This window comes from Ovis aries, chromosome 2 (assembly GCF_016772045.2).
Source record: "Ovis aries strain OAR_USU_Benz2616 breed Rambouillet chromosome 2, ARS-UI_Ramb_v3.0, whole genome shotgun sequence".
Classification (NCBI taxonomy): domain Eukaryota; kingdom Metazoa; phylum Chordata; class Mammalia; order Artiodactyla; family Bovidae; genus Ovis; species Ovis aries.
The window spans coordinates 223,504,398-223,521,755 of NC_056055.1; the positions used below are offsets into that span (position 1 = coordinate 223,504,398).

Below are 17,358 nucleotides of genomic sequence, written 5' to 3' on the forward strand. Positions count from 1 at the left end.
CCAAATTCATGTCCAAGTTCATGGACATTGAATCAGTGATGCTATCCAACCATCTTATCAACAAGAAGATATTAAGAGGGCTTTATTTTCAAATGTGTTTGGAAAAAGCTTAAACAGGCAAAATTGGTTTCTTTCCCATGGGACTTCTTAGAGTCTTTAATGTATTAAGTTAAAATGCTTTACGAATCTCCAAAAGGGATTAGTGAAATACATTACTGTTTTCCAATCTTATTTGATCATAGAATTCTTCTGGCACCAAGCTACCATTTATTTAATAATACTCATCAACATTTTATCAACCTAATGATTTATCTAAATACTTATGTACTCTCTATGGTGTCACATTTGGACAACATGGCTCATTCACATGGTCTGATTGGCTCATGTAAACATCCACAAGAATTGTCTTTAGAACTGATTACACTGAATTCTCACAAGACCCTGACAAAGAAGGGATCACCATGACAAAGAAGGCTCTCATATTAAAGATGAGTAAACTGAGTTTCAAGGGGGTTAAGGGATTTGTCCAAGGTTACACAGATAGGGTCCACATAAAGTCTGTGCACTTTTTTATTCCATCATGCTCAGTCTCTCCTTTGGTTAATTTTTCTCTCATCTTTGGACTCATCTCTTTTTTTCCTGTTTAGTTAATAACTAGCCTCTTTGTCAGAGGCCATCATCAAAATGAAGAATGGCATTTGCGAAATGTTGTCCATAGCTTTTATAATTAAAGAAAATCACCACTTCCTCCCCCACTATATATCACAGGTGGTATCTTAGCAATAGTAGATTACACTCTGCTTTTAGTGAAAAGGAAACAGTGGAAATTAATTATCATGAAACACAATGGCAAACACTGTACTTTAGCGCTTCCCTGGTGGCTCAAATGATAAAGAATCTGCCTGCGATGTGGACCATGTGGGTTCAATCCCTGGGTTGGGAAGATCCCCTGAAGTAGGAAATGACAATCCATTTTAGTACTCTTGCCTGGAGAATTCCATGGACAGAAGACCCTGGTGTATTATAGTCCATGGGGTCTCAGAGTCAGACATGACCGAATGACTAACACTTTCACTTCAGACTTTGGAAATAAATTCTCACAAAACACAGTGTGGAAGGTGAACACTGTTCTTAAGGTATAGTTTGATTCACTAGAGTTTATCGAAAATAATTAACATGACAAATCAGACAAAAGTAAGCCATCTGGCACCAGAATAGGCAAGTGGTGTTTAGGGAAGAATGTACCGACTAACATATCTGCTCCCAGTGGTGTGTAGCATCATCAAATGGAACACACCCACTGGACAAATTGATTAATTAGATAGGAGGGGGCAACCCGGCTTTATCAAAAGGTACGGTGGTGGAATAGAGGCGGCAAGCAATCTCTGGAGTTCAACTACCTGTCTAAATTTCAACCTTTATTAGTGGGGTGGCCTCAGACTAGTGGTCCAATCAACTTATGCCTTAGTGTTTTAATCCATAAAATGGGCCTGAGTGCTTCTGTCTGTCATAAGCTGTTATATATAAATAAACAGAGTTCAGTACATGGCTAGCACATGGTTCAAGTGTTTACAATGTTTAAAGGACTGAAACCCTCTAAGACTGCACTTTAGCTCTAATTCTTCAGAAGTCTCAGAACAAGCCTTCAGGGTCTTGTCCATCTGGGAGACATCAAGGGGTTAAGGTGGTTTTGTGCAATAGCTGTATCTTTATTTGGAGGAAAAAATAACACCTCAAAATTGTTGCTTGGATTAGAGTTTATTCTATGTCCCCCCCTTTCTTCCTAGGGAAACTGAGTGGCTAAGGCAATTTAAACTCTAAAAGGCAGGCACTTTTGTGTACAAACAGGAGGTTGTAGGTAGCCAACGTTGTCTAAGTAGAGATCTGTGATGCAGAAAGGAAAATACAATCCTTAAAGCATCTAGGTTGACAAGGGTGAGAATGCAAATGTTGTAACAAGTCTGAACATTGCTTGTGCTTGTCTGCATCTCTGGGAAATGGCTACAGGCACATTTACGGGAGATCAAACAACGCCTTGAGATGCGCTTGACTTCTACAGGAAGCTTTCCCTGACCCCCACTAGGTGCATGGGGCTCCTGTACTCATGATAGAACCTGGCTACCTGCTCAACTGTTTTAGTTCCTCTTCCTATGCATGCTGCCCAGCCTCCAAAGAGATCAGGTCCATGTGATTGGGTTCCGGTCAGTGAAGCAGGAATACAAGCCCTTTCCATATCTGACCATACAGTCTGCAGCACCAGCTTCCACATTCTCTTCCCCTTATGTGGTGGCCTTGGACATCGTGTGTGGCAGCCTCACAGGAGAGGAACAGTTTGGATTCCTGAGTCACTGCTTGGAAAGTTGCCAGGAAAGTCCTCTGAATCTTCTCTAGGCTGTGATGGAAATCACACTTAAGTGTGAAATCAAACTTAAGTGTGTCCAGCACGAAAAATAGGGGTCAGAAGTTAGCATGCATTACCATCAAATAATGTAAGATCCCACAACACACTTACACTGAAATTAATCTTGAAATTATTAAGATTGCATGTGGCACTCTACTAGCTCGTTCAAGAAAATGTAAGGGAAAATATTGATGATGTGATGGTTAAGTTTATGTGTCAGACTGACATGCCACAGGGTGCCCAGATTAAACATCATTTCTGGGTGTGTCTGTGAGGTGTTTTCAGTTGCGATTAACATTTGAATCAGTGGACTCAGTATGTCCTCCCCAGTATGGGTGGGTATCATCTAATATGTCAGGATATGGATGGAGGAATCCCCACCTTCCTCTTTTCCCAGCCTCACCCTTTCAGCAGAGACATTTCATCTCATTTTCTCCTGCCCTTGGACATAAATTTATACCATTGGCTCAAATGGTTCTCAGGCCTTTGAGTTTGGGCTGAATTATACCCCTGGCCTTTCTGGATATCCAATTTGCAGACTGTGGAACTTTTCAGTCTCCATAACTTCATGAACCATTTTCTCATAAAATGTCTATTTACCTATATTGTTCTATATCCATATGCGTATGCAGTCGCTCTGTCATGTCCAACTCTTTGCGACCCTTGGTCCATGGATTTTCCAGGCAAGAATACTGGATTGGGTTGCCACTTTCCTCCTCTAGGAAATCTTCTCGACCCAGAGATTGAACCTCATTTCCTGTGTCTCCTGTATTGCTGGCAGATTATTTACCCGCTGAGCAGTCAGGGAAGCCCTTGTCTCCATATAGAGAAGACATATCTTCTATTACCAGTTGCTTTTCTATCTTGTTAAATAAGTTGTGGAGGAAATGTCAAGCCTAGTCTCTTTACAATCACAAATACATTCCCAATTGCTCTACATTTCAATAAAGCTGATTCTAGATCGGTGTTTCAGTAAGAAATAAACACAAAGTAGCCAGACATAGCCCAGATTCTTTTCATTTCAAAGCCCATGTTTTAAAATGTCACTATTAACACTAAAAGGCACATACACCCCTGCTCTCTGAAGCCAGCTTCACCCAGGATTTTAATTTATTACAAGTCTTTGAGTCTGATTTTCAGTTAACAGAGGCTTAGTCAATGGTAGCTTGTTGAATGAAATAATATCATGAGGAGAACATTCATTCTTAAAACTGTGGCCTTTCATATTCATATGTTCCACACTAATTTGATGAAATTTATGTTCTCCCCATCATAACACACATATAATCATTAAACCTGCACCATGTTTTAGGAAAACTTTTGGAAACTTGGAGCTCCAGTGGTGTAACCTCAAGGGTCTATGTGAATGTTGCTCAGCTGTGTCTGACTCTTTGCAACCTCATGGACCATATAGTCCACGGAATTCTCTATGCCAGAACACTAGAGTGGATAGACGTAGACTTTGCCTTCTCCAGAGGATCTTCGCAACCCAGGGATCAAACCCAGGTCTCCTGCATTGCAGGTGGATTCTTTACCAGCTGAGCCACAAGCAAAGTCCAAGAATACTGGAGTGGGTAGCCTATCCCTTCTCCAGAGGATCTTCGCAATCCAGGAATTGAACTGGGGTCTCCTGCACTGCAGGTGGATTCTTTACCAACCGAGCTATCAGGGAAGCCCCAAGGGTCTGTGGATTCTGGAATAAAGCCCTGTGGTAAGGACACATAGCTGGTCACTTGGATCAGTAGCAATGGTATCAGAGAGGGTACAGAACTGGGAATTTTAAAGACAATTTCTATCACTAGCACCTCCTCATCAAAGTTACTGTTTGTTGAGTTCTAGCTAAAGGCTAGACACTGTGCTAACATTTTAATATATTTAGTCTTTATAAAAGCTCTTGGCATTGCAATTGCCATTCCACAAAAAAAAATAATAATAATAATAATAATAAAGGCACAGGGAAATTAGGACACATGCCCTAGTATGATGAGTAAAAGGTGCAGCCTGAATTCCCAGCAAAGTTTGGTCTTAATTAAATAGGATATAGGATCTTACGGAATCTAAGTTAGATTTCTAATAAGTTGTTCTCAAGCGCAAGGGCCATTTAGATGTCAAAATGCTTTTTATTTTCTAAATAAGTATGCTTAGAATTGAAGATTTTGTGTTCTAACCAAATGACAACCAGCAAGTAAGTAATTTAGAAACATCATGCATGCAGTAAAAATTGTTGAAAAGAGACAACTAGATTCCACGTTTGTATACGGCAACTACTTTATTATTTTCAAATGCAAACTCTTTGCATTTAGTTTGCTATTTTACAATTTACAAACTAGGTATAAAAGACCATAAATAAATGACATAAGTTATGTGTACCTAAAGTTCATGAAGGGAAGAAAAATACCTTGACAAATTAAAACAAAATAGAAAATCTCTATGTCTAACTCAAGAGATTGTTCAAATTTTGGAAAATGTATGATCCAAGCATTGTTCTGTAATTTCTTCTTCAGTATGAACTAAATTATAATATGCCTTATACATTCTAATTTTAACCACAGTCCTTGCATATTCCAACATACTTGGAGTGATACAAAAAATAAATGCACTCTTCAGTGTGTATCAATGCTTGATGTTGTTTGGAGAATGTTTAAGAAGTGAAAATATTGCTTCTAGAACTTTCCTTTCCTTGTCAGAATTTAAGTGTCTTCAGACAAATATTGAGGCTATAAGTGTGTATGGATTAATACACATATCCTTCACAGATTGAATACAAGAGGTCTCAAAAACACACACACCAGCAATGTAGCAAGCATAACCTTTCTTTAAAATAACTTTGTAAAACACACCAAAGTATTTCATTCTTAAGATTGTTAAAAATAATTTGGGGCCAGCAAACACATGGTGAAGCTACTTAATTTGGTGCAGGGGAACAGCTTAATGCTGCCTAATGATTTAGCGTCTGAGCATGACATAGCATCTGCGTTCACTAGGGCAGCATTCATTCTTGGGGCCAGATACAGCCCCTGAAGTTGGTCTCCTGCCCTGGCCTCTGGGGAAAGAAAACCCGCTCAGAGATTCAACCTCATTTCTTTATACATATTTTTTTCAGGCATCAATGCATAGGCACATCCCTTTAAAAATATATTAAAGTCCCCCAAAAGGGGTGAATTAACTTTGTCACTCTGGCATAGTTATGAGAATACAATGCCATACACCCTGTCAGAATGCAATAAATATTTATTGATGATTTTCTCTACTTATTCAACAACATAGGGTTCAGAATTTTTTCCCCATTTTTCCCTGATTTGATGTTATAGCTTATACAAATGGCCGCAGTTTCTGCAACCATAGCTTAGAATAAGCAAGGCAGCCACTCCGATTATGAAAAATGGCAGTATGTTGGCTGGAGTTTGGAATATGTATCAGACCAAAACTGAATCTTCACACACTGGACCTCAAATTCCAGGAGGCTGATGCACCTTTGAGGGCCAGAGAAGTTAGCTGCATATTCACAACAGCAGAACTTTCCATGTACACTGGGAACCTGAAGTTGCTTGAGGCCATTTCATCCCAACTATGCTAACCTCAAGAGTCACTGGCATGTATTTTTCTGTGACACTGGGAGACAAAGTATTAATCCAGGACACATCATCTCGAAGCTGACACACACATCTACGTTCATCTCCGAAAGTATATGAATTGCATATATTTCTTCGCATTCAACAAGTCCATTTATGCAGGAAAACAAAGGCTACTTGTATTCCACTGGGGGGTACCAGACAAATTCCATCCCCTTCTCTCCCTCCACCAAGCAAATGGTGATTCAGATGAGGAGTTCAATCAGAATATGTGATTTCAATGCTGGGTTGTCACCTGCATGGATTTAAATTCTAAAATCACTCCACCACTAAGGTGAAAATGCCTCTGTCCAAAGCTGTAAGATGACTTATTAAGGTTAGGGTGGCTGCTACAAAATACACGTATAGATACAGGACATTTAATGCTTCCTGGCTGTTGTTCTAAGGGGACGGGGCACGGTCTCCAGGCCCGCTGTCTCATGTGGCTCTTCATCTCAGAACAGGTGGCAAACCAGACCCCTCCATGGGTAGCATTCCACAACATTCACAGGCAGTTCTAAGCATGAGGTTATATACTCATACACACATACACACGCGTACACACAGGCACACCTATGTACACACATCAAAAGAGATAGTCAGCTCATAGTTAGTCTAGGAAAAAATATATTTATATCACTGTGATGGCACACCCTGGGTATAACGTTACTTCAGCAATGCATATCATAGGCAGCTCATGGGAACTGGCTTTGTTCTGCGTGGTGGCACCTGACCTGGTGTCCATGGTAAAACCTGTAGCCTTCAGTCATTTGCTGCCACACCAATGCAGCAGGGACGTACAGGAATGAGATATGGAGATACATATAAATAAAACCGAAGGAGTTCAGGAACAAGGGCTCTGCAGAGTTGGTGCTGCCAGACAGGACATTCCTCAGTGCAATGGGAGAACAGATGCTGAAGCTTGAATATCTGCTGTTTCTTTCACCAGGAAAGAGAATTTGAAAGTCAGAAACATATTCTTTTCATCAATGAGTATCATTTCATCAGTGTCTTTGCTCCAGAACTGTCATAGTAGAAGCAGAAGAAATACGTTCAGGAGGAATTGAGGAGGGTGTGTTTTGTTTGCTCCTGTGGGCTTTGTAATCAACAGGAAGGGCTGTGAGACCAAGATAGCAGAATCTACTCCCTGTAGAGAAAAGAACAAGACTTCAGACAAAACAGCAACTGATCTTGCCAGCCAGTTGTCAATCCATGTAAGTACAGAAATGACTAGGTAAGGAGTTCAGGAGGGAGGCCATAAATTCTCACTTTCCTCTTCTGACAAGTGATAAATAAAATAAAATAAAAACAACAAAAAAGTTTATTAACATCTTAATCATTACAACTCTGAGTAAGATACTATTCACTTTCCTGCTATATGGATGAGGACATGGAACCACAGAGAAGCTAAACAACCTGCTTGTGCTCATACATTCAGAAGTAGCAGAGCTGGAATTAGAACCTACCCAGTCTGAGTCTACAGCCAGGCTTTACCCACTATGGGAACAGTTTTTCTTTGCAATAAAAATTCTGACCTGTTATAGTTCATTTGTGCAAGAAGGACTTAGAGTTAATGAAAGAGTGCACATTGTATTATTCTAAAAAGTCCCAGTCTTTCCAAAGAGGAAACTGGTGTATTCTGGGACACATCTGGGAATATCCCAATCCATCAATATTCAACAATATGATTGAAAAAAAAAATGCCAACCATGAAATAAAAAGCATTAGGTATTTTTAATAAAGAGAAAGTGACTTCTAATGAAATATCTGATTAGTAAAGGATCCATGTAATCTGCACATAACAGGTAGAGAGAGGAGACCCAGGGCCATGGGTTCAGTGAGGGAGGTCTTGAGACTGAAGTCCACCAAGAGCTAATAAGCCACAGCTGCCCTATTGACCTAGGTTCCAATGAGGCTGGCACAATGCAATGGAACCACTCTCCTCTCGGTCGTCAAAGAATTGACTTAAACCAAAAGAAACAATTCCTCTTCTTTTCTTTTGATAACTTTCCAACAAGACTGCTAATTGGACTATAAACACAGTGGTCATGTTAAGCTGTTGCTGGCCTCAAGTGTACAGCAAAATTAAGACCAAAATGCATCTCATGACAGATAATTGCCCTTGTTTTATCAAACCCATTTATCTGCTTGTTTTGTATATGTGCATGTTTATTGTAGGAGGGAGATACATAAAACTGAGTTTCTTGGTGGTAAATGACCATTATTTAAACTTGCAGAAAATATTTGGAGAAAGAATAACAAAATTTTCTTATAAAATTTTCAGATAGATATTACTTCTTAAAGTTATAAATGTGGGTAAGGGCATAACTGCCAAGCCACTTATCAACATCATTTATTTTTGACAATTATGAAAAAAAATGAAAGAAAAAGGATCAGATTTATTTTTTGTACTGTTTTTTCCTCTGGAAGCCAGTAACTCTGTCAGACAGATATGTATTTATTTATTTACATGAAGGACAAAGTGGACTCAAATTTGACCTTAAAGACTGTAATGGAGAATAACAAACTCCTTAGGGATATGCACGTTTTTAAGGTGATTTTCTTTTACTCCTAGAAACCCCACCCTTCGAGGAGAGTTGTCTCAAAAACACATCTCCTTTGCGTCTGCCAACTTCCTTCTTCACTAAATACCTAGATGTAAATATATTTGTAATATTAAGTAGGCTATCTGGAAACTCAGTGTGTATATGAAAAGGACAGGATTTGGAAATGAGAAGTGTGGGAATGTGGAGACATATCTAGTTGATGTCAGAATGAGAGGGAGAAAAATAAACCTTTTCTTCTTTGAATTCAAGCAACCTCTTTATGGCGGAGAATTGCTTGAACAGAGACCAGACAAAGCATGTGGTCTGTGTGGGATCAGGAGTGAAAGATGTGACTTTCATGGTGACTAAATACACAAAAGCATTGTTCCTTTGAGTCATTCATGAAGACATCAAAGTGTCTTTACCAACCAGTTCTTTTCATTGCAGTGGGGTCTTGCCCATTTCACTCTTTCCAATTATAAAATAACGATTTCATACATTTTAAGGCTGAATAATACAGGAGTGATCTTCCCCCTTTTGTATAGATACACACTTACCCCCAAACCCTCATAAACCCACTGCAAGTGAACAAGCTTCACCTGGATGATTCCCTACCACTGAACTTCATTTCACCCTGCTGTGGCCTGTTGCAACAAAACATTTGGCTTCACAAGTGAAAGACAGGTGAATAACACCTGGGACACCTTGGAGGAAGAATACACCTTTCTTCTATGATGTTCAGTGTGTTCTGCATCTGAGCATGACATATATACAACAACACCATGTGTTGGGAAAGGTGTTTCTATTGAAGTGTCATTATCTCTAATTTACAGGTGGAGGAACGGAGTTATAAAGAAACTTCCCAGTGTCAACATTGCGGTTGGCTTTGGAATCTAAGCTGTCTGGATGCCAGAATCTGGCTCCACACCCTGAGAAATAATACAAACTCCTATTGTCCTTAATCTCTCTTCCAATGTGGGTAGCTTCCTGGAAGCAGTGGAGTTCCACTTTTACTGTTACTGGATATTATTTTAGCCATTTTGGGGCCCTTCCATTGGCCTGGACTCAAATTCAGACAATGTGTCAAAATTAAGATTCAGAGGGCAACCTTTGAATGAATTTCATATTCTACTTTTCTCTCAATTCACATCTGAACATTGCCAACATACCTGCTGAGATGTAACAAATCCACTCCCACACAGTATATAACATTAACGTGTTAGGATATTTTAGAATTGGCACACTCTTTTTATTTTTTTTAAATATTCTGCTTTGAAAGAGACTCACAGATTAAGAAAACGAACTTGGTGGGTTGCCAGCAGGGAAGGGATAGTTAGGAGTTTGGGACAGTCATGTACACACTGCTATATCTAAAATGGATAACCAACAAGGTCCTACTGTATAGCACATGGAACTCTACTCAATGTTATGTGGCAGCCTGGATGGGAGGGGGTTTTGGGGGGAGAGTGGATACATGTATATGTATGGCTGAGTCCCTTCACTGTTCACCTGAAACTATCACGACATTGTTAGTCAGTTTCCAATACAAAATAAAAAGTTCAAAAATATAAAAATATTGTTTTGACTATGTTTAGAAAAATACCTCAAGTCTTAAGCTGTTGATTGTAAGAAAGCAAAACTTTTAATTATTCAATGTATGAAAGGTAACATTCTCTTTTTACTCATAGGATAACACTATAATGCCACCTTATTTGAATTGGACTATGGGAATTGAAAACAAAATACCCCACAGCTTTACAGAAGGAAAGAAGTATACAATTTCTTTTTAAAAAAGCAAGTGATCTCCCTCACATTTGTCAGCTCTTAACATGAATATCCAGAACTCCTAAACTTCAGCAAAAGTGGTGATAAAACAAAAATTCTTGGAGTAGTTTAAAAAACAAATTTCACATTCCTTTTGAACAGAAAAGCTTTTACAACTAATGCTGCAAAAAGGTTTTTACTAAACTGTCATGATTTGACAGCATCAAATTTAACATTTCTTGCTCTTTAAGAAACAGCTTTCAGGATAAAACCAAGGGGGGAAAAAGGTCATTAAAATCAACCAAGCTCTTGTTTAAAAGTGATAAAAGGGAAGAGTTTAGAAAGTTAAAATCCGTCCAGTTAAAAAAGTTAGGCTATTTGCTTCTAGGAATGAATATAATCATTTGAATTCATGTGTTTTAAGAAGAAAATTCTAGAATTAAAGCACAGGTACCTAAGGCTACTGGGCTTGATGGGTGAAAAGTCTGATTTTTTAGTTGGTCACTTTCTAATAATGAATCGGTCAAGGTGACTTCCAAGTCTCACTGCTGCCATCTAGACAGGTCTCTCCCAGCTGATCTAGTTTGGTATTGGAGGCACTGGAGCAGGACAGGAACATGGCTGGGCATGTGTTTGGAGAAAACCACACTCCAAAAAGAAACATGCACCCCAATGTTCATAGCAGCACTGGTGCCAATAGCTAAGGTGTAGAAGCAACCTAAAGGTCCATTGACAGAGGAATGGATGAATATATACAATGAGACACTATTTGGCCATAAAAAGAATGAAATAATGCCCATTTGAAGCAACATGGAAGTAAGTCAGAGAAAGAAAAATACCATATGATATCACTTATGTGTGGAATCTAAAATATGACACATATCATATGATATTGCTTATATATATAATCTAAAATTAATGATGCAAATGAACTTATTTACAAAACAGAAACAGACTCACAGACTTTGTAAACAAGCTCATGGTTACCAAAGGGAAAACGTGGGGAAAGGATAAATTAGGAATTTGGTATTAACATATACACAGTACTATCCAGGTGGCTTAGTGGTAAAGAATCCGCCTGCCAATGCAAGAGACACAGGAGACTCAGGTTTGATCTCTGGGTCAGGAAGATCCCCTGGATGAGGAAATGGCAACCCACTCCAGTATTCTTGCCTGGAAAATTCCAGGGATAGAGGAGCCTGGCAGACTGTAGTCCATAAGGTCGCTTAGAGTCAGACATGACTGAGTAACTGAGCATGTTCCAAATAGGAAAAGGAGTACGTCAAGGCTGTATATTGTCACCCTGCTTATTTAACTTCTATGCAGAGTACATCATGAGAAACGCTGGGCTGGAAGAAGCACAAGCTGGAATCAAGATTGCCGGGAGAAATATCAATAACCTCAGATATGCAGATGACACCACCCTTATGGCAGAAAGTGAACAGGAACTAAAAAGCCTCTTGATGAAAGTGAAAGAGGAGAGTGAAAAAGTTGGCTTAAAGCTCAACATTCAGAAAACGAAGATCATGACATCTGGTCCCATCACTTCAAGGGAAATAGACGGGGAAACAGTAGCAGACTTTATTTTTGGGGCTCCAAAATCACTGTAGATGGTGATTGCAGCCATGAAATTAAAAGACGCTTATTACTTGGAAGGAAAGTTATGACCAACCTAGATAGCATATTCAAAAGCAGAGACATTACTTTGCCAACAAAGGTCCATCTAGTCAAGGCTATGGTTTTTCCAGTGGTCATATATGGATGTGAGAGTTGGACTGTGAAGAAAGCTGAGTGCCGAAGAATTGATGCTTTTGAACCGTGGTGTTGGAGAAGACTCTTGAGAGTCCCTTGGACTGCAAGGAGATCCAACCAGTCCATTCTAAAGGAGATCAGTCCTGGGTGTTCTCTGGAAGGACTGATGCTAAAGCTGAAACTCCAGTACTTTGGCCACTTCATGTGAAGAGTTGACTCACTGGAAAAGACTCTGATGCTGGGAGGGATTAGGGGAAGGAGAAGGGGATGACAGCAGATGAGATGGCTGGATGGCACCACTGACTCAATGGACATGAGTTTGAGTGAACTCTGAGAGTTGGTGATGGACAGGGAGGCCTGGCGTGCTGCAATTCATGGGGTCACAAAGAGTCAGACACGACCGAGCTACTGAACCGAACGGATGCATATATAAAATAGATAACCAACAAAGACCTACTATATAGCACAGGGAACTATATTGATCATCCTGTGATAAACCATAATGGAAAAGAATGAAAAAAAGATGGACACATGTATACATATAACTGAATCATTTTTTGGTATATCTGAAACTAATACAATACTGTAAATCAACTATACTCCAATCTAAAGTTTAAAATAAAAAAATTAAATTTTAAAAAGGGTATGTTACATGTCAAATACTCAAAAAAGAAAAAAAAAAAACAAAAAAAACGCCAGGAAATGAAACCAATGGAAAAGACCTTCCAGAACTCCTCAACTGAAAAAAAATTCTCCAAAGAATGGAACACATGCAGGTCAATAAGGTTAGAGGTTATTACCCAGTACCCAAAAGATGCTCAATAACCATTTGTGGCAGGAATGAAGGGCACCAAAGGGCAAGAGGACCCACACAGTATGAAAGAAAGCACAGCCAGTGGAAGTCTAGATGCTGTCCTGACCTCATATGGTTTCTATTTCACTTCTTCCTGGAAGAACAGGAGAGAAGCCATATTACTTTGGGTCTCCTCTCCCATTGAAATCTCAACCCAAACTACCTGATAGGCATGACAGATATTTACTGCTCAGTGTTTCAAATAAGATAAAGTTTAAAAAACACTTTCACTAGAGAAAGACTCATTGCTGGTTCTTTTGTCTTACCTTGTAGATCTGGGCTTGCTTCTTTAAAGGAGGAAAGTATGAAAGTTCCCTACACAAGATTGTCACAATCCACTATCCATAAGGTAGTTACGATAAGTTTGTAGAGTTCCCAAATAAGACTTATATGGCACAGCCTCGGGCCCAAAGCCCCTGGTTTGCCCAGGAAGAGGGTACGGTGTTTGGGATTTATTATTATTATTACTTTAAAATACACTTTGCTTTTCTCTCCAGCCCCTCATGTTGTCATAATCCACCAAGTGGCTGGAGCACAGGGCAGCAACACTGATGAATCACATGACGTTCACTTAGGTTTTATCCATTGTACGAACCAAGCCTTAAAAGTCACAACTGGGTCCTTTCAAAAAATGGTCCTGGGCACGGTCTTCGTTCCAGTGAAAGAAGAATGGACTGTAGTTTATGCCACAAACAAAATACTACGGTTGTAATTCCAAATGAAGAGACGATCGAGGATGTCTCAGAGAAGCTCAGCGTCTGGCAGCAAATACGGCATTGAAACTCGGAGGCGGTGGTCTATTTATATAGGTACATGTAATTTACAGATTAGTGATGGACGGATGTACTTCTGAGAAACAATTTGTTCCAAGTCTAATTCAAATGACGGTTGTCATTTCTGTAAGCCCCACGGTTTCAGCAATCTGTACACCAAGCAACGCTGCAGATTTTTTTTTTTCCTTTAATTTCAGAGGGCGAAGACGAAGTAAAAAAAGTGCAGTTCTTCAATTAAAGTGCATGGATGAGGTAAACTAATTTCAAGAGTTTTGAGTTTATTTAATACTGGCTCAGACTGGAACCATTCTGCCGTGTATCTGCTGCATTTGGGTTCTCATTGCCTGGACGCTGCTCAAGACCTTATTCTGGTGTGTGACAGCTGTGATGCCAATCCTGGCCAGGTCACTGTAAGTTGGGGGAGAAAAAAAGAGGGAGAGGAAGATATGATGAGGGCTGAGAATCTCTTCCGGGCTTCATGCAGACACACATTTGAATCAGCCACAATTAATACAGCATAACAAGGCAGGTGTATTAAAGTGTTTAATTAAGTAACTGAATGCAACAATGTAGGTGCTTTATAGAGGCTGTGCAAAATTATACTCAATCAATCAAAATGAAAGGCATTCCAGTTTTCTTTAAAAAAAAAAATGAGGATGATGATTATGCAGCTCAAAGCAAAAAAAAAAAAAAAAAGGAAAGGAAAATACTATTAAATCTAGATTTACCCTTTGTGTTACATCGCTGAGTACTTACTCCTGGTTCATGTGCACTACAGCCTCTAGCGTGGTATAACCAGCAGCAGTGAAGTTATCCTTATATCGGTCCATTTTAATAGCTTGGAGCCAATCGCCTACTGATACCATGGCGGAGAACTCAGGGGAACTTGGATCCAGCAAGGCAGTGTTAGGTCTGGAAATGGAACGGGAAAGTATAGACAGACAATTTATCAGTGAGATGGCATGACTCAGAAGTCAGATGGTCCAAGACTGGGGAGGGGAACCAAAGTACCAAGAACAGACTATAGATAGAATCACCAGCGACAAACATCGTCATGTTATTTTTCAACCCTAATTTCATAAAGCTGCAAAAGCATGTCTCAATCACCCTACTTGTTTTGAACTTCATTTCCTGCATTTGTTTTATGTGGACCTCTTAATGCATTAAGGATCAGAACAGGTCTTTTAACAACCTAGCCTGGGGCAAAGGTTGGGGGGGGGGTGGGAGGTGGGGGCGGCCCTTGTTGCTGAAACTGGCTCAGTCTTTGTAGACAGTCCCTGCCAGGACAGAGTATCACAGACTTTAGTTCAGCAGCTATGGAAACCTTAGTGAAGGATAAGTAAGGAAAACTGAGAGCTTGCAGCCTGCCAGACTTGATGGAAGGAGAGAGAACACTGAGAGTTCAAGTCCGGCATGTTTCCAGCCAGGTTCGCAGGAAGGCTCAGTTCATTCAAACAAACGGGACAGCAGGGAGTTAATCCCCTCTTTAATCAACCCAGCCTGACCAGCACGTGTGCCAAGACTGGCAGGAAGAATGGCCACTTTGATCACTGTTTGGATTGTGGAATGTGCGTCTCGTCTTCCTTTGCTGGGGCTCCTAAGGAATGATTTCAACAAATTCTAAGCACTTCTTATTAACTTATTTATTAGCTGATGCATTTCTCAGGCCAGGTGTTTTACATTAGATCACCATCAAGAGCAACTAGAGTTCAAGGTAAGTGATCTGTCATCCTTCATGAGATTCATAAACAATAAATAACCTATTCATGGAAAATATTTATTAAGTGAATTACAGTCATCTTGATCATCAACCTACTTAATAAACATGGGATAAACATTAATAGGGTATTTTATACACCTTCACTACAATTTCCTGCATAGTAACCTTGCTACTTATTAAATTCTATTTTCTTAAACTTCCTTTCCATAGAAATTATAGAATGTGGTTGCTCTTAACATTTTGATCTGATTTTCATCCTGTTCCTTGTCCTTGAACATGAACATCTAAATCAGAATTATATTATCATCCTGAATTTTCAACCAAAAAAAATCCTTTTCTTGTTAAAAAAAAAAAAATCAAGCCTATCTAATGGCCTAACTTTCTACATAGTAGAATTAATCCAATCCATTTTTATTTTAATTTTTCCCTAAGTTGTTTTGATTTGTATTACCTCTATTTTATATATTAACAAAAACTTGTTTTATCAATCAGTTCTGTCCAAATAATAGCTTGTTTATGACCTTTCTCTTTGTCCACTATATTAATTAAATTGAATTTTTCAAGTAATATTCTGCAGATTTTTATGGTAAGAATACTCAAGATTTCATTTTTTCCTCAATTTTGAGCCAGTAACAAATATGGCCACATAGAGTCTGAGACATTAGTGTTGCATGTTTACCAGGAATGTTTGTTAATGGACAAAAAAAAATAGTTTGCATTTACTTCTAACTTTAACCAAGAGCAGTAGAAGAGCAACATGGAGGCACTAGGTACCTGACAAGGTTAAAATGAGCTTAGAATGAAAATATCCTTACTCAGTATTAATTAATTCTAAGGGTCATTCTTAAGCTTATTCTGGAAGCCTTTGTGCTCTGTGTGGAACACCATGACATTCAGCACATAATTTTGTGCTGAATCCCATACCACGCTATACTACATCCCATTATCAGCAAGCAGTAAGAAGTATCAAAGCTCTGTAAGTACTATCAATGAGAAAAATTCAGAAGTGAGAAAAGTGTATCCAATAACTCAATTTGTTCTGCCTTTTGGTGCAAAGCACTATACAGAGTTAGCATGCTACCAGGAGAAGCCTCAAGTACCAAAGAGCTGGACTTGGACCTTCAGACAAACTACATGGGATCAGGAGCTGGAGATCTAAAAGGCGGGGGAGGTTTACCTTGGAACAGAAGAAACTAGCTACACCTGGAAAAGAGGTCTTAGCATCATCTATTTTCATCCTCTTGGGGAAGAGAAGAACCAAAAATAGGCCAGAAATGATGGGAGGTTTTATTTTAGGTCACTTGCAGTATCTTTATCTTCTCTCTGGACTGAAATGCTTCTTTTTCGCTCTTTCCAATGAAGTGCATATATGTGTGTTAAGTCGCTTTAACCACGTCTGACTCTTTGCCACCCTACGGACTGTAGTCTGCCAGGCTCCTCTGTCCGTGAGACTCTCCAGGCAAGAATAATGGAGTGGGTTGCCATGCCCTTCTCTAGGGGACCTTCCTGACGCAGGGATCGGACTTGCATGTTGTGAGGCTTCTGCCTTGCAGGTGGATTATTTACCTATGAGTCACCAGGGAGGCCCCTTCCAGTGAAGTAACTATTTTCTCAAATATTCATCTGCATGTTTGTAACTTGATCCTGTTTCCTTCTCCTCTTGAAAGACTCAAAAAAGAGCAATTTTAAGAACGAAAACCAGTGAATCTCTTGCCTCAATTCACATTTTATTAACTCAACTTAGAGCTGTCTTGGAATCCTTATTTTTTGTTCCTACGTTTCTTCCCCTTTCAAAATATAGCATCTAGTAGCCTGACTATCTTCCAAAAGTTCATTTCATCCCTCTCAAGTTTTCAGTTCCAGTCTCACAAAATAAGCACTTGAGCTTTTCCTTTGTTGTTTTTTTTTAAACATTTGTTTTTCTGACTTTTGTTTGAG

General features: G+C 39.3%; 1 protein-coding gene across 4 annotated transcripts in view; it reads right to left on the reverse strand.

Moving 5' to 3' along the window:
* Positions 1-17,358, reverse strand: part of EPHA4 (EPH receptor A4) — a 177,115-nt gene that overhangs the window by 11,268 nt on the left and 148,489 nt on the right. The window contains exons 16-18 of one of the 4 annotated variants that reach the window (XR_009599650.1): positions 14,457-14,612; positions 13,194-14,108; positions 4,652-7,159 (exon numbers count right to left, since the gene is read on the reverse strand). Coding sequence is in view for 2 of the 4 variants with exons in the window: in XM_060411342.1 (XP_060267325.1) it covers positions 13,994-14,108; positions 14,457-14,612 (271 nt within the window). In the remaining 2 variants the exon portion in view is untranslated. Of the gene's footprint in view, positions 1-4,651; positions 7,160-7,573; positions 14,109-14,428; positions 14,613-17,358 lie in introns of those variants that run through there. The other 3 variants (XR_009599651.1, XM_060411342.1, XM_027965236.3) reach the window with 3 other exon arrangements.